Source organism: Pipra filicauda, unplaced genomic scaffold, assembly GCF_003945595.2.
Source record: "Pipra filicauda isolate LSUMZ 115617 unplaced genomic scaffold, ASM394559v2 scaffold140_size2443280_pilon, whole genome shotgun sequence".
Classification (NCBI taxonomy): Eukaryota; Metazoa; Chordata; class Aves; order Passeriformes; family Pipridae; genus Pipra; species Pipra filicauda.
In genome coordinates, this window is record NW_024103885.1 from 1,574,443 (window position 1) to 1,596,731 (window position 22,289).

At 38.8% G+C, this 22,289-nt stretch overlaps 2 protein-coding genes across 4 annotated transcripts in view; one reads left to right on the forward strand and one right to left on the reverse strand.

Annotated features, from left to right (window-relative positions):
• Window positions 1-7,172, reverse strand: part of LOC113995639 (multifunctional protein ADE2) — a 42,657-nt gene extending 35,485 nt beyond the window's left edge. The window contains exons 1-2 of one of the 2 annotated variants that reach the window (XM_027735903.2): window positions 6,763-7,172; window positions 2,039-2,125 (exon numbers count right to left, since the gene is read on the reverse strand). In XM_027735903.2, the coding sequence (XP_027591704.2) occupies window positions 2,039-2,125; window positions 6,763-7,150 (475 nt within the window). In that variant the 5' untranslated portion in view covers window positions 7,151-7,172. The remainder of the gene's footprint in view (window positions 1-2,038; window positions 2,126-6,762) is intronic. The other variant, XM_039378563.1, reaches the window with a different exon arrangement.
• The window catches only part of PPAT (phosphoribosyl pyrophosphate amidotransferase), a 47,995-nt gene extending 26,226 nt beyond the window's left edge, over window positions 1-21,769 (forward strand). For both annotated transcript variants that reach the window (XM_039378564.1, XM_027735906.2), the window contains exons 2-11: window positions 9,461-9,527; window positions 12,977-13,183; window positions 13,740-13,852; window positions 13,960-14,105; window positions 15,299-15,371; window positions 15,702-15,853; window positions 16,242-16,369; window positions 16,669-16,890; window positions 17,652-17,772; window positions 19,053-21,769. In XM_039378564.1, the coding sequence (XP_039234498.1) occupies window positions 12,980-13,183; window positions 13,740-13,852; window positions 13,960-14,105; window positions 15,299-15,371; window positions 15,702-15,853; window positions 16,242-16,369; window positions 16,669-16,890; window positions 17,652-17,772; window positions 19,053-19,222 (1,329 nt within the window). In that variant the 5' untranslated portion in view covers window positions 9,461-9,527; window positions 12,977-12,979 and the 3' untranslated portion in view covers window positions 19,223-21,769. The remainder of the gene's footprint in view (window positions 1-9,460; window positions 9,528-12,976; window positions 13,184-13,739; window positions 13,853-13,959; window positions 14,106-15,298; window positions 15,372-15,701; window positions 15,854-16,241; window positions 16,370-16,668; window positions 16,891-17,651; window positions 17,773-19,052) is intronic.
• Window positions 21,770-22,289: the final 520 nt, after the last annotated feature.

Consider the following 22,289-nt stretch of genomic DNA (forward strand, 5'->3'; position numbering starts at 1 on the left):
TAGTGCCATTCTTTGCTAGTCTCCATAATTTGTTCTAGTTGTGAATAAACTGTACTAACAGGTATCATTTTTTTTCCCTGATAGTCCTGTGTTAATCAGGACTCTGCAACAGACAGCTCACTGATAAGCAGTTGAGGAGGGTAATTTTCAGGTCATGCATCAATTATGTTTTCTTCATTTTTTCCTGAGGGAGTGAAAGAAAATGCTGATTTACAGGTGAATGAAACCATAGGAATTGCCACAGCTGATAACTGCCAACGTCAGATAGGCCAGAGAGGAAAGGCCTATGGGAGGAAGAGAGGAAGAACACAGGAGGTGCTCCCTCCACTTCCCAGTTAAAGCCATAAAGCATGGGGCAATCTGGGAGGAGTAAGGTTTCTTTAGTCTTCATGGAGGCCAGTATTTCTCAGTTCATTTCCACCTGAGCTCACTTTCAGTTGTGGATATTGGTTCACATGAGTTCTGGTGACTCAATATATTGCTCATTCATATGCAGAGTAGAAAATGGTGGGTGTGTTTGTTCCTCATATACTTTAAAAAACATCGTAACTCAAGATATCCTTCCTACAAGCACCGCTTTGAAACAAAGTTGTTATAGTCAGTGGGAAGGTTTTTCTTATGTCTTAAATGTATTTTCGTTCTAATTTGTTTTTAAAGCAAATTGTTAGGATATATATTATTACTTTATCTGAAAGACGCATTTATGCCATATTTAATTTTTTTCTAAGCTTCCTCAAACCAGAGAAATCTGCTGAAATAAAACCAAAATATTAAACAATATAGAGACAAAGGGCTCAACATTTTTCTTTCAGTGATGTCTAAAATAGTGCCTGAAACCTAAAGACTAAAAGAGGTACTAGGGGAAGGAATTTTAGTACTAGTACATACATGAGATTGAGAGCCCATGCAACTGAAGTTTTGTAGAAAGCAGCTTCCTCAGAACTGAACTTTTCTGCTTGGCAATATGTTGAGCACTGAGAAACACAGGAATATTTACAAACATATTCCTGTAAAATTTAATTCAGATACTTTCTGCAAGAAAAGTTTTGTTTATGTGCATGAAGTATTTTATGTGTGCATAAATTCCATGTGAGATTCTGGTCTCTTCCTTAATTTCTTTTTATGCCAGGCAAGAGGGGTGCAGTGTGTAATATAAGTGCTATAGGCTTAGCCAGGGCCTTGTTTTTTTCCTGAATACAGCACTGTGGAGGTGCTGTAATGAAAGTTGTTGTAACTGGACTGTAATGTATGCGAAGGCATACAAGGTATATGAAAAATGGAAAAAGCATGTAGGAAATTCAGGACAGTGCTGCTGTTCATCCAGGTAAAGAATCAGCTCGTCAGTTGCCTAAATCTGCCTAAAATGTATTTCGGTTTCTCCATTCCCTTCAGCCATCCCTTGAAGGGGCTCACACCTAGGATCCTCTTCCTCCTTCTGTCTTGCCAGGTTTGTGCCTTCACTCTGTAATGACTTTCCTGAGCAAAACTACTAGAGTAGTACATTTTCTGAATAAGTTATTCTGTGGCTGGTTGGACTAGAGCACTGCTGACCACCCCTTCCATGGAGAGACCACTTTGCAGTTGCATTGGAGACCACTGCAAATCTGGATTGCTCTGCATCATTCTCCTGGCTCAGGCCACTTGCTCATGCTGCTTTAAGCATCTGTGCTTTAAGAAGATATGCTAAGGAAAAGCCACAAGTTGATATGGGTATCCACACTAGCATTTGGCTTACTTTCCAGTAGCATTTAACAAAATTAATGTGGTTAATGCAGTTAATATGATTAAGCTGTAGCATGGGATGTGTTTTGGATGGTAATGGTGGTCATGCAGGTGTTACACCAAGTACAGTGGTCAGTGTCTAGTGATGCACGAGGCTGCTGAGTGCTAACACTGAGAAGAAGATGGTGCGAGACTGTGTCTGTATTAAAGCTGTGTTGATCAGAACAGAACGACAGCATATTCAAGCTATCAGAAAGTGCTCTGACAACCCATGCTGCCTTTTAGTTTTTGATTTCTCTGCACCATCATACTATACCTAGTTGAACTGGTCTGACATGAGACATAAAGAGTAGTGGATCTCCTGGAGAGTCTTCATCATCTTCTAAAGAAACTGATAGTTCACCTGGGAAGGAAAGAGTTTTTAGGTGAAAAATAGATATGGACTAAATTAGCTTAAATTAGTTTAAGTTAAAATGTCTGTACACAATGAGATGATCTTGATAATCTCTTCACTTGCAGTTAAATTAAATTTAAAATTAATTTTGCCTGTCCCCATAAGAGGACATGACTTACAGGAGGTAAATGATTTTATATCTTGCTTATGAAGCCTGTTTGAAATGCTTTTTAAAATTCTTGTAGAAACTGACTTGATTCTAGTGACTGATATGCTCTTCTGACTCAGTGTTCAGGGTAGATAGCACATTAAATGTATAGTTTGAAAGTAGATCATGTAAACTAAGAGACATAAAGGCAGACATTGCGCATGGATTCAGATAACCACAAATCCATTTATATAATAAAAAAAAAATTCATTTTTCTTCAGAGTTTGAAGAAAACATGAATGTTCTGGAAGGAGTTCTGGAAATATATGAAATTCATTAACAGCATAGAGAGACTGTGAAAGTATATATTGTGACTTGAGAACAGACGTATTTGGAGCTGACAGGATTCAGTCTAGCTTTTTCAAGCATAGCATTTCTACATGTGTTTAAAAAGCAACACTATAGCAATTGCTATGTAAGTTTAGAAAGCAGGATATATGTAAGTCAGGTTCTGAACCAGCTTAGTTTTCACAGAGGACAGACTTTTTAGTTGGCCAGTGATAATACGCTGTATTCAGCGTACCATTTTGACAGGAGGTTTGAAATGTTGGTGCACTGTACAGAGAGCTGAGCTACTGCGAGCTCCAGCCAGGCAGGGCACACAGATCAAAGCTGCCTGCTCCAGGGCTCTGCCTGCTCCAGGGCTCTGCCTGCTCCAGGGCTCTGCGGTAGTGCGTCACAGGGAACAGTAATGAGGCGTGGTTAGGATGCCACCTTGTATTCCTGACGTAGGTGAAACTGAAAACTGCATTTGAAAACATTATCCTAAATCCTCCTGACTTTCAGCAAGGCTCACAATGACTCATAGATGCAGTGGCCTGATCTTTGACTGCTCCCAGCTGTCCACTTGGCTTCTCTGGCAGGAGCTGCTGCTCATGCCTCCACCTCCAGCGACAGGACTGGCGTTTTAGCTGCTTAGGAGCAGCAAAGCAAACTAGGGAAAGAGAAACAAATTCTCTGTTGGAAGCCTGCTGAGTGTGCCATCGGCACTAGCATGAGCAACTTTAATTACACTGTCATATTAAGAGAGAAACAACTTTTTATTTTAAGTAAATAAGAACAGTTACCACAAAAAGATATTAGTATCTTTGATAGGGAAAAAATAAAAGTATTTGAAGAGCAAAAAAGTTACTCAATATGAGTACTGCACACTAATTTTAAAAAAACTATATAAAATACTTGTCAGTGACATGTTTAAAGTCCAGACATGGAAAACTATGTATGAGTGGCACTTTCAAGTCAGCATTTCTGCAGGATCTTTCTGCATGATAATACTGTTATTATGATGCATTTCTGCTCAGACTTGATAATCTTTTTGCATTTGCTGAGGTAAACTGAAGGTCAAGCAAGGTGACCAGTGCCTTAGTATTTAAACATAAAGAAAGAAATATAAAAGAGAATAAGAAACATTAATTATTACATGAGGTTTACTTTTTCTGTAGATAATGTACTGATTTATTAATACTTGGTTTAACTTGAAACAATCAAACTGGTTAACAAAATAGGAAGGTCGTTCATTTGAATTCTAAGGAACGATACCATTTTTCACAGTGCGCCATCACTCTACATGGATTTTCTTGGTTGTTGATTACTGGAATAATACACAAACTACATTTTAAGAGAAGTGAACATGTTTACTTATGTCTTTTTTAATGATTATTTAAGCTACAACTCTGCCTCTGAAAACATCTTTTGTGAGGGCAACACGAACATCTGTGCTTGCACTTCTGCATGTGCTTATGTATAAAGTGTCATCTTTTCATGAACAAGCTGTATGTTGCTACCAAGTTTGTCTGAAGACGCTCCTCTGAGATTTGATTGAGATTTTCAGTAATAATTTCTTCAACTATACTTTCAAAAGAAAACTGATTTTACCAGATAAGGAAAAAACCAAACCTCAGGGAAACACTATAGAAATACCACTCAGTCCTATTAAAAAAAAGTAGTCTCTTTTTTTTCCTTCCTTCCTTCCCCTTCTTCGTCCTCCCCAGTAATCTCCCAGTAGCTGAGATAATGCAAAGACGTGCTATGTATCTTTACATTAAGGATGTGTATGAATATTGAGACTGTGGCTAAGCAGAATGGTAAATATACAGTGATTTCTTTAGGAGCCTGCCCAGTTCCTTGTCATGCTTTTTAACAAAACAAGTTATTATTGCAACCAAGTTCTTCAAATAAAATAAGATGTGCAAGGTGAACAAGTATTATTTATCACAGGTTTTAGTTTGTTGATGGCATTTTGTTCTTGCTACCCAAGTCACAAGCCTAGACATCCTTGAATCCCTCCAGCCATGTCAAAATAAGATGTCTCTGCCTCTTTCAAAAGAGAGGAAGGACCGTTTTTTTCTCCTCTCCCATTACACTCTGTGATTGAAAGGGAGAAGCCCAGGAGGGGACATGCATTCCATACTGGGGCAGTGGCAGTGGGCTGCCTTCGCCTGTGCAGGGATTTGCCTTTTCTTCTGAGGGAGCAACACCATCAGATCTGCCCCCACAACAGAACTTGAGAGCATCAGCTGCCGAGCCATCGATGCCATTTTAGCCCTAAAAGTGCCCCTCAAAGGGCAGGGCACTGGGCCCCTACTAGGCCAGGCAGGCAGGTGGAGTGGGGCTGAGTCTCCAGTACAGTGTTAGTTATTTGACTTATATTCTTAAATGAGAAAGTTAGTGATCTCACAGTTCCCTCTGCCCCTTGTTATGGATGTGTGCTCACATTCTGCATAATTGCAGGACGCATTTCTAGCTTAGTGTGTTTTCTTTGTGGCTGAATTGTAGTTGTTGTGAAAATCTTTCCATTTTGATTTTTGCCATTAGTGTTTCAAGTATTACAGTTAGTTGCATTTCATTTTTGTCTATCCGTAAAAGTTGTTTGTTGTTTTTTTTTTTTTGGAGGGAGTAACAGAAATGCTTGTGCGTTTAAGGGATATATTTAATTATATAATCTTTAAAACCAGACTGTCCTAATGCTTCAAAATGAGGCGTGTCTCACCCAGAGGTAATTTTTTTAATATATATTGTACTTTATGATTCACAACTTAAATTAACTTTTGCTGATTTAAATTTGCTAGAGGTCTAAGGCAGATAAGAATTAGAATTACCAGGTGCCAACTACAATAAAACACAGAGGATAATCTAATGGCTGATCCTCAGATGAAGGACACTGTCTTAGTTTTGTGTAGTCCTCGAAGTGTAATAGCCTTGTATTAGCCTCAGTTATGCACGTTTAAAAATAAAAAATTGATTGCAATATACATTGCAGAGAGCACGTTAAAATATTATAAAATTGCCATTTTAATTTGAAGTGATTTTGACAGATTCGAGGCTTTCTGCTGGTGATGACAAATTAAGGTCAAGCTTTTTGTTAAGGTAAACAATGACAAGAAAAATGGCAATTTCTTTTCCTCAAATCTGTAAAGCATTGTGAAGGGAGACATGAAAGGGTACCAGGACAGGCTAGATGTCCAGCTTCTCTCTATGCCTTTGACAATTTCCCCTGACACTAATGTTTAGTTTTTTGTTTTCTTAAAAAAGATTCACAATCTTAATGTAAATTGCCACATACCGTGGGAACAAACAGCTAAGCTGTTAATTTCTCTTTTTTGTCATCTTATTTTGGTACTTTATCATCAGGACTTATGCTTCAGTGGCATTTAGGATGTGACAAGGAGACCTGAGTGATGTCAAATAGCAGATTGACCCTAATAAAATGTTAAGCAGAGCTTAAATGTATATGTAGAGAAGGTTGAATAAAACAAGAGATGCAAATAATTTAGTGAAACCCCCTTCAGAATAAAAGCAGTTGCATTCATTTGGTCTGCCTCAAAATAGTCTGACAAATATGATGTTTTTTACTTTCATTGCTAAATCACAGTTTTTAATGAGACGTTATTAAGCATCTGTTTCTCCAATATTTAAGTAAAACTGCTTACAAAATAATTTGACTTACCTTGAGTTTTCATACCTAAATATTAAGTTACAGAGAAATAAGAATAAAAATCCTAAATTTCACCTGTATTACAAATAATGATTTTTTTAAACACCATGACAGTTTTAACCTTTTATCTGTACATTTACACCTGAACTGTAAAAACCTGCTTCCAAAGTACTGCAAGTGAACGGCAAAGGGAAAGAAAACAGCTCTTTTTACTTCAGCGTTTCAACCCAGTGCACGAGCCTGGACACCAGCGAGTACTCACAGAAGCTGCAATACAGGCAGTTAGCATAATTTTGCTGGAATTACGCTGTATTTACAGACTTCGACACTGGTGGGTGCTAACATTTTATTCCCCTGCGCGAGGAGTGCATCCAGTCACTTCTAACAGCGCTGCTGGGGCTGCGCAGCCTCAGCTCCAGCGCCAGTGAAGTCGGGCTTCGGTTTTGTTCCCTTTGGTTTTTAAGCAAAGAGAGGAAAAAATAGAAGCAAAAACAGGTTGTTTACCTTGCGCGCTGTCTGTTGTGGGGCTTGTGTTCAGCTGCGTCTCAGTCGCAGAACACCTGCCGTTCTCTTCTGCTGCTAATTGTGTGACAGGCTCATATCGCAATATGGCATCCAGATCATGGAAAAACTTCATGGTTTTAGTGACATCCCCAGAGTTGTGGGCATATTTAACCGTTCTGTATTCGTACTTCAGGTTTTTGTACTTTGCACGGCACTGTTTCCAGTCCCTGCACACTCCCAACTCCTGTAACCTTTTAGCAATGTAGATAAATATTCCTTTATTCCTCAGGGTGCCGTGCAGTTGCTTTCTGATATTTTTTTCTGACCAGACGCTTAACAAGGCTTTAACCTCCTCCTCAGTCCAATGCTTCCCGGCTCCACTCTCCATGTTGAAAGTGACCTGGAAATGATTCACTATTTCTAGCCAAGATTTTGTTTCCTAGGAAACCAGACGGCTGGTTGTCAGTAAGCTCCGCCGAGATGAAAGGATCTGGTTTTACTGGCTCAAGCTGCCAGAGGGGAGTAACTTGAGACACTGCCAAATAAGCAGGCTCGGGGCCGGCGAGGGAAGAGGCTCCGGCGATGGGGAGGGGAGACCTCAGCCGGGCCGGGCCGGGGCTGCTTTAACCCTTCTTGGGGACGAGGGCGTCAGTGGGAGCACCGGGGTGTGAGGAGAGAGGCAAAAAAAAGAGCCATACTGTTTCGTTCCTTAAAAAAAAAACAAACAAAAACAAAGCAACATGACATCCAGCCACCCCCACACACACTCTTCTGGCCTGCCCTTTGCCGGGTGGGTGCAGAGCATCTCCTGCTCCCGTGGGGACATGCCCGCGGTGCTGAGGCTTCCCCCAAACAAGTGGCACGTCAGGAGCACCCTGCCTTACATCTTCACATCTCCATGCACTATTTGCTTTTGAGCTGATGGCCATATATACATGGTTTCTAACTTATATTAGTGGTGTTTTAATAAAAACCGGTATACTTAAAAGTATGGCTCAACTAGTAAAGTGATGGAAGGTTTGTGGTAATGACACTGAGCTCCCATGTCTTTTGTTAGTGCGACATGTAAGGTGTAACCCAGCACCTTGACCAGGGCTTTCCTTGGGGTGTCTGCTTCCCTCTTCCTCCCTATTGATTTCGTTAATATTTAAAGGGACTATGACAGTATTAAAATTGCCTGTAATATTAGCATTGTGACTACAAGTTGCTGAATGCAGTGTATCAACCCTTAAGTTTTACCACCAGTCTTTGTGTTTATAGATAGGACATCTTCCTGAGTTAAAGTAAATGGCTTTAAGAATGTCCTCATCTCTGATTTTTTTCTTTGAAGATTTGTGTCACTAACAGGGTAAATTTCTTCATATATGTGTGAATTCTGGTTTGTTTTGCTTTCTCTAAGCAAATGTTCTTTAAAATGTTTGCTTTACATACAACTGGGACTAGTAACAAATAAATGGATTTTAGGAACTGGAGAAAATTGATAATGAGCGTGGTCAGTTGAAGATTAGCATCCATCCATTCTGTAGATTTTTGTGGCCAATTTTATAGTTGCTTATAGTAAATAATTCCAGTGACTTCAACTGCGTTAAACTAAAATAGGATCTTGGGATAATATTCTAAAAATATTTCAGGTCTTTCCTTTTTTAAGCAAAACATCTTTCCTTTTGAGACATTATATATGAGAGTGGATGGGAGCTCAGTAGTCCACCAAAGTTCTGATGAGTATTACAGACACAGCAGGTACACAGCAGGGGTTTTATTAGAGGTAACACCCCACCTTATTCAGGAAGCCTTTTAAAGGGAGATGGAGCAGCCTGAACTGTTACCCACAAAAAAAATCCATCCTGCAAAGATAAACCTTTTCAATGGATAAGGACTAAATTCCAAATCGTGGGCAGTTGCACAGAGTTCTGCCTGCCTTCGGCAGGACAGCGTCAGGACACCTGAAGTGCACTCAGGGGACCCAGTGTGGAGAAGGGCTGGTGAGGACAGGCAGTAAAATAGGGAAAACTCCCTTATTTCAGCTGAATCAGCTCTTCTGCTCAACAAAGCACAACTGCCAGCCTGAGGCTGATGTGCTGTAAGAGAAGTATTTCCATTTGCAGTGACGCTTGTACCTGAGACTTGTTTTACTTGAGAAGTGGAGATGCCCAACATTAAATTTATGCAGTCAAATGCTTTTATCAGAGGGTCTGTGTAGCTTTTCCAGGTGTAAAAGCTAGCTTGTCTGCTGAAGTGCAAAAATGCAAAAGCTTCTGCATAGGTGATCAGTGGAAAAGATAATCCATTCCCGTAAGCAAAACCATCCGTTTTTAATAACATATCCCAACCCAAAGCAGAAATACAATAGCACTATAGAGCCTACTACTGTTGGCTAGACCACTATCCCTTTGAAAATGGCTTTTCAGATCAAGCATCTGTTTTTATTTTATGCCCTCACTGAAATAGGACTGCAGCCAGTGCTTATTAGTGGAAAGATTCCCACTGAATTCAGTGGGCTTAGGCAGAAACCTTATGTGACTGTTTTGAAACAAAGCATAACATGGGCAACAAATCAGTTGCAATTACACATCTGCAAAATAGGGCAACAAATAAGCCTGCATTAAAATTTCATGACAAAATCAATCCCCATTGTATGTTAAAGTATTTCATATTTTAAGCATTTCAGTGCTTTATGTTAATTTTATTTTGTTTTCAGGGGCCAGGAGAGTGCTGGAATTGTGACTAGTGATGGAGAGTCATCCCAGGCATTCAAAGTGCACAAGGTAAAATCCAAATGAATGTTTTGTGCATTCTTAATGGAGATGCGTGAAAGTTTGTTTCTGCTAAGAAACAGTATAATTAAAGAAAAAGTAACATGTTTTGATGGATTGTTTTGGTTTTGTCAGTGAGAGTATCTAATTTTGTTACTTGTGTAATTTCTGTCTTGAGTGTATGCTTAAAACAAACATGCCACCATTGTCCTGCTGGGTATATCTGTGCCACATACAGTGGCAGACACACAGAAGTTATCCAGATCATGCTATTGATGTCACAAAAACTACTTACCAAAGTCACTCTGCATCTCAGGTGTTAACTCTGCAGATTTAGAAGAGCATTGATGCAACTTGATCTCAAGAGAAAAGAAATGCAGTTAAAGGTTATGCACAAGGAAAGGGATGACTAAATCTTATGTTAGCAAGACTCAAGAAGTGGCAACTACTTTACCCATAGGTAAAGATAAACAGAATATAAGACTTAATGGAGGCCTGAGAAGGTCACACAATCTTTCTCAAGCCGAGGGAATTCCAGGGTATGTTACAAGACACAAAATGACCACAGCCTCTAAAGTATTATGTCAAGAGAATACCTGTATGCTCTGGGGATATTTCTGTTCATTCCATATAAAATAGTGATCAGGAAAAAAAAAATCACCAGCCTATTCCATCCCGGAAAAGGAGAGGATTGGAAATAAAAATACATCAGCAAAAAAACCATGGGATAATGAAATAAAAATACATCAGCAAAAAAAACATGGGGCACTTCTTGTTGTATGTCCTCTGACCACAATCAGAAAGCATTCAGAGTTCTCAGAGGAAGATTAATTAAGCTGTTCAAATCAGTCCAAGACTAAGAACCACTCTGCTGCAGCAGCATATGTATCTATGCATGACTGCTCAGTGCCTCATATAAAACCTTTTCTCTCAAGCATCATGTTTGTCCCCTCTTAAGGCACTTCCCCCCTCCTATCTGTTATTTACAGCCTGATTCACACACACACACACACACATACACGCACACACACATACACGCACACGCGCACGCACTTTTAAATGCACCTTCTCTCAATTTTAGCAGCATGTTATCTGTTCTTCATTCCCGCTCCTGCTTCAGTTTCGGTTTTCCTTCAGGTTTACAGGAATTTCAGTTTCCTGTAAAGCGGGCTGCTCTAGAAATCCCAGTAAGTGAAAAAGTGCTTCTCAGAATGAACTTCCACCAGGTGATATAATAATTTGCAATATCTCCACGTTACTGAGCTACAATACTTAGCTGTCATGCTAAGAATTTAATTGACTATCTCATCATATCAGCTTTGATATTTTAAGAGTTGCAGAGCATGTGATAGTTTCTTTTATCCTTGAAATGTATTTCTCAACTACAACACTTTTAAAAACTGTAATAACCACAGTGTATTAAAGAGCCTGTGTAGTCCAGTTTATATGACCTAGTTAATCCTGGAAGTGGTGCTAACATAACAAACATTTGTGTCTCTTACACTGGTGAAAGCATATTTAGGACTCTGACTTGTAAACTAGTACATAAAAATATCAGCAGTTAAGATGCTACTGTACCTGTTTGTTCTCCAAACCCACTTGACTCTTCTTCATAGCAAACAGAATGCAGAAAGCTTCTCATTGCATCAATTTACTCACCTTTGTCAACGGTTTAAGGCAATACCTGTATTAGAGTATGAACTGGACCATCTAAGCTATAGATACGTGTTTCCTTCTGATTGTGGTCAGCCTTTGACTGTGGATTAATAGCCCGTGACAAAGGCTATTAATCCTTTGTTTTAAAATCTCCCAGAAAGACTCATACAGATTTGTGTGTTGAAGCCTTTCAGCTAGACTCATACAACAAAACAATATTGTCATAGATGTTTCAGCTCGGGGAAAAACATAAATCTCTTGTATAAATATAGTAATGCCAGTAAGGGAAAGACTGACTGTTTCACACTTGGACATGCAGAATAATATATTAAAGTAGCAACTTATCAAACCATTATTGTGTTCTGGCATGTATAAGGGCTTGTATAATACAGACGTAAGATTGTCATTGGTATTTTTTTATACTAGTGTAATTCACATTTGCTATCCCACACCAGTGCAGTCTATTTCAGAGGAGTATTTGAAACTGCAATTAAAAGATTATGTACTTATGTAACCAAATTGTGTAAGTTACTGCAATACTTAACTTTGCCACATCCATTAACCTGTGAACCGGCAGATCTGTCAGGCTAAAGTTGGCCTAAATAAAATAAGAGTGCATGATTGCATTTCTGTACATATATGAGCACACAGCTTTAGACCACCTTTATGTCACCTGTGAGACCACAGATGATAATTGATTTGGGATAAAGTTTGCTGACAATTAAAGCAAACCCATACAAGATTGAGGCAGTAACTTTTTAACATGATAATAAATATCCTAAAACAACATACACAACCACAGCCTCTTGGTATTCTGACTCTACAGCAGTTACAGCAGAAAATACCCTAAAGTTGAGCCTTCTTTTTTGGTTGAGCTCTGAAAACAGCTCAGCCAAATTCCTTTCTTTCTGTTCCATCTCACTCTTGTTGTTGCATCTGCAGCACAGGTTATGAGACAGTCGGAGCTTCAGACCTCTCCTGTGTATCTTTGAAGGTCCTAGAGGAGTGTTACCCGTCATGTATACAACAATTACCATGCCTGATAGTCAAACCAGGCATAGAAGGATGTAAATATTTTCCACAGGCAGTGGCAGAACCAGGAGTTTATTATAGAAGGGCCTGGAATCCAGACTTAATTTGTACTCTCAGTGCAGCCTTTCAGACTATTCGTGCAGCTAAATTGTCTCCATGCAGTGCTCGCTTTTGGCTTGTTGCCAAAAGAAGCTCCTGTCCTGATGTCTGACTAAAGGTTTTGATGTATTTCTGCTTTAGATATACTTGGCTATATAAAAATTGAAAGTAAACAATAAAACCTCTTGGAAAAAACCTTTACTTCTGACATTGTCAAGAATGACAGTGGAATCTAATAAACATTACCATGACCCGCTTTAAAAGTAAATCCAATATACCACTAAATTGTAAAAGATATTCTCTGCCTAGAACTTCCTTCATGCAACTTTTTTCCTTCCTTTCCTATCTTCTGGCAGTCTTTTTTCTGGTGTTTTTAAGCAACACAACAGTTTGGCAGTGTTTTTCAGAAGATGTATTTTTAGTCAGGGAATAGACTGTTCCAGGAAAATCCTCAGCACAAAAATGTACATTGCTTTATTTAAAAACAGGATTAATGGGATCTGATATACCACTGTGACACCTACTCAGCTTCTTTCTTTCCCATGTCTTCCAGGTTATTTGCCTTTCTCTTAAAGTTCCATTAATACTGCACCAAAACCAAAGAAGAAGAAGAAATGAGAAAGTTAACAGGAAAATAAAACCAAACAGAACCTTTTTTTCTTTTTCTCCCAAAGGGAATGGGTCTTATAAATCATGTCTTCAATGCAGACAGCCTGAAGAAGCTGTACCCTTCAAACCTTGGTATTGGGCATACAAGGTACTCCACCTCAGGAATTTCTGAGCTGCAGAACTGCCAGCCTTTTGTCGTAGAGACTCTTCATGGGAAGATTGCTGTGGCACACAATGGGGAGCTAACAAATGCTGCACTGCTCAGGAGGAAGGTTAGTACCTCCTTTGGGAGGTTCTGGCATCATTTCTTTATGAGTGTGAGGCATCAGTGAGCAATAAGGTTGCTGTGACTTTTCCTTAATATCAAACTGTTTGGGGTAAGGAAGGAGTACCCTAATCAAAATAGATCTTTTTGGGGGAAAAAATCCTGTGCTGCAGATTCTACCTTGATATTTCTTTCTGGATCTGCTATAGGCAATTTCATATATTCGTATTTTACCTCTCTTCCCAGAGCATGCACAAAGCTAATTAAATGCCCCAAACATGAATTTGTGCCCTGAATATTGGTGGCATTAGTTTTGGTTGCATGTGGAGCAAAGGAATGAGATGAAAAGGGAAAAATTTAGTGTAGATGATTGTACTACCTAGTTTTACATAGTTGGTTTGTTGGAAGAAACTTGCCATTATTATGACAGGATCAACTCAAGCACTGGTACTTTTCAAAATATCTGTTCATCGCACAAAGGTGTTGTTAGATTAACATCTGAGCAGTGTTATGTGAGATGTTTTTTTTGATGCTGGTAACACTTTTGGTTTGTGTCTTAAAAGCTTATGCGGCATGGTGTAGGACTGTCGACCAGTTCTGACAGTGAACTGATCACCCAGCTGCTGGCTTTCACACCTCCTCTAGAAAATGATGACACAGCCGACTGGGTAGCAAGGTGAGGAGAATGGGTTTCAGAATCAAGAACAGCAATTTGATCTCGGCATGATATGCAGCTGTAAATGCACATGACACAAGGTTATATTCACCTATGTCTCATTCCAGAATAAAAAACTTAATGAAGGAAACTCCAACTTCATATTCATTGCTAATTATGCATAAAGACATAATCTATGCAGTACGTGATCCATATGGGAATCGCCCGCTCTGCATTGGTCGCCTTATTCCAGTAGGGGACCTGAATGGAAAAGGTAATCCATATGCATATACATAGTTTGTGTGTGAAATCACTGATATAAGTAATTAAAGCTATACTTACTGAGGTGTAGGTAGGAATATGTGATGCAAAAGTCAGTTTTGAGAAATCAAAAAATTGGCAAGGAAAAAATAATTTGTAGAAAGTTTGCAAAATTCTGTTCCCAGATAAAGGGAATCCTAGTGGCCTGGTGACTGCCACAGTTAGGCAGCCTGGCTGTAATACAATATTTGTGAAAATTTAATTAAGGTCTCATCGCTTAAACAGGAAAGCAGGGATGAACAGCAGGGTTGAGGTTGGAAGGGGGCTCTGAAGGTCATTGGCCCAAATCCCCTGTTCAGACAGGTCCACCTAAAGCCAGTTGCTCAGGATTATATCCAGTCCAGAAACAAGCCTGGTTTCTTTCTTTCTCCTATAGTAAAGTCGGCAAAAAGTGCCAAATTGCTCACAGTGTATTTCTGAATTCCAATCACCCAGCCACATGTAATACAGTAATGGAACACTATACAATCAGTTTATGGGAAAAATTCCTTGTGTTCCTGTTTAGCTTGCAAATTGACATTTTCTCTTAAATGAGATTAAAATATCTTAATTTGTTTAAAACCAAAATAATTCAATGACTAAGTAGTAAATGCTTCCATATCTTCACAAAACTGGGTAATTTTAACCACAAGAAAAATTACTAAGATTTTTTAAAGCATACAGACATTCCTACCCTACATAGCACAATTTGATCTTTCCTGTGGCTGCCTCTCAAAACTCTCCTTATTGGAATTCAGTCCAGGATCCATTGTGTTCAAAAGCATGTATCTGTCAATGCATAGGAAAAGTAAAGAGTTTCTTGTGTGAACAAAAGTAAGTATGTATATCTAAATTTACTGAACTAGAATTGGAAAAGTTTGAAATACCTGAACTGTCTCTCTTCATGAACTGTGAATATGATGCTGTTACTTCCACTTCTGCCTAGAACAGGTTTAGGATGTTTATGTTGTGGATTTGATTGGGATTTTTTAAAAATAATATTACAGAAATGGTGGAATGCTTTACCTTTTACTTAAAAATTACAGTGGTCTTTAACTGCACACTTGGCAACCTAAACCATAGCAAGCCAGATCTGCAGCAGAAATGCAGTTGTGGGTGGTGATAGTTGCAAGAACTGGGGACTCTAACTGATATCTTTCATTTCAGGAAAAGATAACACTGAAACAGAAGGATGGGTTGTCTCCTCTGAATCCTGTAGCTTTCTGTCCATAGGTGCAGAGTAAGTGCCCTGATTCTCACTTTATCTGAAAGGTCTCCTCAGGCAGTGATTAAACATTAAATATCAAATCGCCAAATATCATAATTTGTAACAACATGAAAGACATCAAGGATTAGTTTGTTGTGGAGGATTTTTTTTTGCCAGTCCTGGTTTTTAGCAGTTTATTTTCTCAAACAGATGATTGTAAAAGAAGAATTATATAAGATAAAAGCAAATTGTCATGTTAGGATGTTCAAAAGCATTTTTTCCTGTCAGTTGAGTCTTATTTATACTTCAAAACTATCATCCACATTCAGGACATTTCTAACTGCTGTGTATTTCTTTTTCAAGGTACTATCGTGAGGTCCTTCCTGGAGAGATTGTGAAAATATCCAGACACGATGTCCAGACACTGGATGTTGTACGAAGACCTGAAGGAGATCCATCGGCATTCTGCATCTTTGAATATGTTTATTTTGCAAGACCAGACAGTATATTTGAAGGTACGAAAATGTAACATACAGAGCTCTTCCCTAAATAGTGGGAGATGTTATCCTGGAGCACATGTGGAAATTATCTGCGATCATAGTAGAGTACCACTGAATGTAAGCTTGCCGAGCACAGCTGGGATAGAATGGGTTGGCAAAACTTTTGAGATAAAACTCATCAGGAGGAGCAAACTGGAGCTGAATTCTCTGTGTAGTGATACAAATGTGAAATGCTGGAATATGACAGTATAGAAGGAAATAAAAATGACCTTATGCAAGTGATTGCTTATCAGTTCTGGAGCTTTTCTAACCTCTATGCCTGCAACTTGCCACAGAAATTTGTACAGCAAACCAACAGGAAATCTGAATTATGCATACCAAGAAAAACACTTCTTGTTCTTAGGTCAGATGGTGTATTCAGTCCGGAGAAGATGTGGACAGCAGCTTGCTATTGAAGCACCCGTGGAAGCAGACCTGGTCAGCACTGTTCCAGAGTCTGCAACCCCAGCAGCTCTTGGTTATGCTCAAAAGGTATATGTTACTTTTTTTTCCCCCCAAGCATGTTTACACATATCTCTTTTTGTAATGGACTATGATGATATGGGCTGATAGAGTTGTGTATTGATAAAGCTTTATATCTTCTATATGCAAGGTACTCCTGTTGAGTCATCTGCCTTGTTTTTTCTGTCATTATTCCTTTATGTTAAGGTATTTAAATGTTTTTTGGTTACTGTGAAGTCATACTAAGTCCTAAGATTGCTTTAAAAAAACAGTAACTGAGAATAACAAGTCTTATATATTAATTCTGTTTAACTATCTCCTGTTTGCAGTGTGGACTACCATATGTTGAAGTACTCTGTAAAAATCGATATGTAGGGAGAACGTTTATCCAGCCAAATATGAGGTTACGGCAGCTTGGTGTTGCAAAGAAGTTTGGTGTTCTGTCTGATAATTTTAAAGGAAAACGAGTTGTTATCATTGATGATTCAATTGTGAGGGGCAATACCATTTCACCCATAATAAAACTACTGAGAGAATCAGGAGCAAAAGAGGTAAGGTAATTTTAAGTCAGTACAATAGAGATGTAAATAGAAGTTGATGGGAGGATAAAGCACAGGGGTTTGTCTTAATTTGTACTATACATTGCTTCCTTATTTAAAAGGGCAAGCGTGGAGAAAAGCAATGGCTAGTGCATGTTTATTGTGAAGATAGGTTAAGAAGGTTCTTTTGTATGACTGTGACTTTTGGGAGATTAAGATGGAGAGGAACAGGTCTCCACTTAAAAAGCACTATCTGGCAAATAACAAGAGAATGGAAAAGAAATTAGTTAAGATCAGAAAACCAAGTATTCCTGATGTGTAACTTGTGGACCTGCATAAAACACAACCACATACTGCTGTAAATACCACATGCCTTAAGTTACCAGAGCACCATTTTTTTTAATCGGTAAAGATTTTTTAAGCAAAACAGTGTGCGAGTCAGACACTGGAGCAAAATGTTACATAAAATGGCTGACTTTGTAAACTGAAACTCGTACATCAAAGACTGAACACCACCGAAGAAAAGCAAAATCAGGATGGAACCTTTAAAGAACATTAGGAAATATTGTAAAAAGTTCTAAAGCTGTCTTTCTTTCTCCACCTGTCCTGGCATTTGAAAAAACTTTATCTTCCTTTTAACCCTTTGATGATTTCTGTACAGTGCTGTGTTTTGTTCTTCATTATCATTTGCAGAACTGGGACTTTGCTATTGTGTTATAATCTGCTGACTGTCAACTTATAGTAGTCTGTTTTCAAATTATATTTTTATTCAGGTGCATATCCGTGTGGCTTCACCTCCCATAAGATTTCCTTGTTACATGGGAATAAACATTCCAACTAAAGAAGAACTCATTGCCAACAGACCTGAATTCCGTGATCTTGCAAACTATATAGGTAAATGTTACTTGGGTTTTTGGTGGGTTTTTTGGTTTGGTTTTTGTTTGTTTGGTTGTTGTTGTTGTTGTTGTTGTTTTTTGTGAGAGAGATTTCAGCTATAGGTATTTTATAGTCTACTTTAAAATAAAGCCCAACACAGCACGGCAATTGCAGCAAAAGTTACTAAAAAATTGCAAGGTTGATAAGCTAGGTCTCTGCATTGGGACTGCTCTACAGATCAAACCAATTTAGCTACATACTTTTTTTAAACAGAGTTAGGGAGCTGTATTTCTCAAAACAATAGAAAGTATTAAAATAATTGCATAAGCATAAGTTACAAATAAAGTATGACAACAAAGCTCTCCAATACTTAAAGCTCCTTCCAGGAACCTTCACAATAAGGAGCTACCAGGAAGAAAATAAGTCCAATGATGAAAAGCGGATGTAGTTTCACTTTCATGAGACGTTCACAAAAATATATTCAGAATTTTTAAATATGCACTGATTTTTGTACAAATTTAAATTTATATAAATAATTTAAACTGCATTATATATTTCACTTTGAAAGAAATGATATTTGAAACCAAGGAAAGAATGTCAAAAACCTTCTCAAATTTCGAGTCATGTTTGTAGCAGAACAAAAGAAGACTCAACAGTTTATGTTCCACTGTAAACTCTGATTTCTTGTGTTAAATACTTACTCTCACTGTCTAATACCACAAAATTATTGTGAAGGCATGCTGAAATATTTCAAGTTTGTAGGATCTTATTTTTAAGTGTTACTCACTACATAGTGTCTGCAAATGATAGAAAACTAATGATCTATCAAACTTTCCTACTGCTAGAAAATTTGCATGAACTGCATAATGAATTTTTTTGAACATGATGGTCTTCCCCCCTCCAAGTCCCAGTGAGGTTTTGTAGTCGTCGGTGCTCAGATTTGGGAAGCAGCAGCCACACACACATCTGCTTCCAGACCTGAACTAGGGTAGCTCTGGGACACTGCAGGGAGTTTAAGGAGTCTTAATACTGGACTTTGCTTCTGTTTCTGCAGTATGTGTGATGTATTTGTTCCCAACTCAGAACCTTCTGTCTAGATTTTAGTGAGTTTGCTCTCTGCACAAAGCACTTGAGAAGGGCAAGGCATATGACGATCAGATAATTTTTCAGTCATTCTCTTTAGGTAAGGTGATCCACCTGGCATCATAATCCATACGATAATGCAACTGCATTTCCAAAGAGCATTGCATTTGGTACAATACTGCAGTTTTAACCAATGAATTCTTCATTTCTTCTAGGAGCAGACAGTGTTGTCTATCTTTCTGTGGAAGGGCTGGTATCATCTGTGCAAGAAAGCATCAAAGAACGACAAGAGAACAGCCCTAAAAGCCAGAAGTCATTTATTGGAAAGATTGGTCATTGCACAGCATGTCTTACTGGAGAGTATCCTGTAGAGCTAGAATGGTGAATTTTTAGTGGATGGACATAATTTCATCTGTTGTTGAATGTACCTTTTTCAGTGATGCCTTCTTGTTAAATAGCCTCCTTGCATTTAGGTAATACATAAACCTTATTACAGCTAACTAATTACTGTTACTAAAACACATGTTTAAGTAAAGATTTACAGAAAGTCTTATGTGCTGATGAAAACAATGTAAGCAGATTAAAATACAAAACCATGTAGTTTTGATGCACAGTTGTGCCTTCCGTTTTCTCACAAAATGCTATAAAAACCAAAGTATTTTTAATTATGTAGCAGTCCCAGATTTTGTTGCTTCAGTCTTGCCCTGAAAGATATCCCTGTTAGACTTGTTCACAAATCATGAATTTTGTGGTGTAATTTCAAATTATCTTAATGCAAAGGCATCTGACGTTTGCTTTTCTCCTTAGGAAAAATACCAGATTCTGAAGAATCAAACAGCTTCCTCAGCAGTTCTTGCTTAGGCTTTTTAAGAATGGAAGTACCTAACTTTTGCATATATATCTAAACAGCCTTTATTAATCAAGGCCTTTGTAACAGATTCTATGCACATAATGTCTAACATATAATTTTAAAAAATGAAGACTCAGGGAAATGCTCAGCCAAAAGCTCTCTAGTTTTGTAATTCTAAAATTCTTTTTTAGAAGTCCAGTATAATTATATTATCTTTGTGTGCTTCTATCAGTTGGCAATACAACATGGAAGGAGAAAAAAAATACTTGGCACTGCCTTTGTTTTCTGTTTTACATCTTGTGTTCTCCAGGATAAGTCCTGACAATTTCCTAAGTCTGAGCTAATGCTCAGTGTGCTTTTCATGTGTCAACGTCCAAAGCAAACTAAAACAAATAAATGTAACAGTAAAAATTAATTTTAACAGTAAAAATGATATATCAAACAAAGACTGAGTTGTAGGAGTAGTCCTATTTTACTACATTACTGCTGTTAGAATAAATGTAATGTTTGAAAAAAACAAGTGTTGTGAAGAACCAGTAGCTGTTACATGCATTGTATTCAGTTGATCACAATTACACAGTTATTTGTATACAGGAAGATCACTTGGACAATGAACCACTAGCTGAAAATGGAAAAGCACCTTTTGAAAACTATTGCAAATTTACGCACAATTGTAAAAATATTTTGTATACCTCATTTTTTTTCACTGAATACCAGCAACTTAATTTTAGATTTTCTATATAATATTGTGTATTTTGGCCTTATAATTGTTTGTGATGCTGTTAAAAAAAATAAACAGAAAAGTTTAAGAACTTTTTCCTTCCCCATCATCTTCCCTATAGTTGAGAATTCCATTACTGGTGATTAAATTCAAAAGGGAGTTTTCTTAGGTGGGATTTGTAGCAATTGTGCCTGATGGACAATCACAGCACAAAAGTGCTAATTAGAAAAAGAATGTAAATACATTTAATGGACTCAAAACTGTGTCTTGTGCAGTGGAATCAGAACCTACTTGCAGTCAAGCCCGTGGGAGAACTCAGATTTGATGAGCACTGGGCTTTTACTGTGCATTCTTCACCAGAGCCCAGGTCTGCATAATGGGGGGGGATGTATGAGGATCTCTTCTAATTAGCAAGTTTGGTTTTTTAACAGAAGCATAACAGTTCATCTGGACAGCAAATTGAACAAAACCAGAACAGGTTGGACACTGACCACCCCCTCTTCCAGGGTAACCAGGAAGGAGTATGAGAAAACAGAAAAACTGTTAGCAACGTTTTTCACTGTTCTTTCCTGCCCCCCAAAAAAGAAGAAATATTTTTTAAAAGAAGAGATAAGTTGAGCCCTTAGGTTATAAATACATGTGAGGAGCCCTTTCTACTTGAGATAAACACTTAGGTGCACAGTTTAAGAAGACTGCAAGCAGAAGTCGGTCTGTCTGAAATTGTCCATAGGACAAACTGTAAGTGAAACTTGTTCAAATACTCTTTCAACATGTTTTCAACAAAACTATTACTTTTGAAGTCCAATAATAATTTCTTCAATGTGATTTGAGCACTGGGTGTCATAATTCTGATTTAAAAAAAAAATGAGTCCTATTGTCTTTTCCCCCCTCCATGTTAGACATGTGAAGTTCTGTCTGCTACTGTGAGCACTGTAATTTTTAGATTCACTACATGCCTAATCTTTACTACATATTTTTCAAAACCTTAAGTTAAAGGGGAGATAATTCTCAAGTGTCATTTTATTCTGACAGCTGGATTTATGCTTTAGGTTACCAGGCCTTTTTGATCACGTACAGCCAACACACACATACCAGTGAGTATGCTGAAGGAGAAAACTCTGGCTTTAGGTGTTGCTATTTGTATTAATGTTTTACTGTGAAACCGTTTCTGCTGTATTACCAATGTGCAACTATGCCAAACTTTCACTTACAGAATGTGACAAAACAGTGGACAGCTGATGTTTAACTTCTCCCCTGCCTAACATTAAAAATGGTTGTGAACTGGTCTCGTTCTCTCTCCCTTTGCGGGGCTCGCTGGCAGCACACACAGAGGCTTCTTTAATAAAGTCACCTTGAAAGCATCTCGGAGCCGGAGCAAATCATTTACCGTGAGGGTGCTGAGGCACTGGAAGAGGTTGCCCGGAGAAGTTGTGGATTCCCCGTCCCTGGAGGTGTTCAAGGCCAGGCTGGATAGAGCTGTTGTCTGTGAGAGGTGTTGCTGCTCATGGCAGGGGTTGGAACTAGATGATGATAAAGGTCCCTTCCAACCCTTAACATACTACGATTCAATGATGTCAGGCCACTACCAGTACCCCCTCCCAGCACGGCTCCCGCTCCCGTCACCCTCGCTCCTTAGTGGCGGCCCTAAATCGCATCCGGTGGGCAAAGTCTGGCCCCGACCGCCCTCGCTGGCTCCGCGGGAAGCTGAGCGGGACAGCCCGGCCGAAGCGCAGGGCAAGAGCTGCACCCCCGGCTCCCGCCCGGACATGACATCCCCGGCCCGCCCACGGCGTACCACCGGCAGGGAGGCCCGTACCACCTCCTGGGGCGGGGGGGGTACGGACACACGCCGACGGAGACGAGTGAACGGTGAGCGTGGCG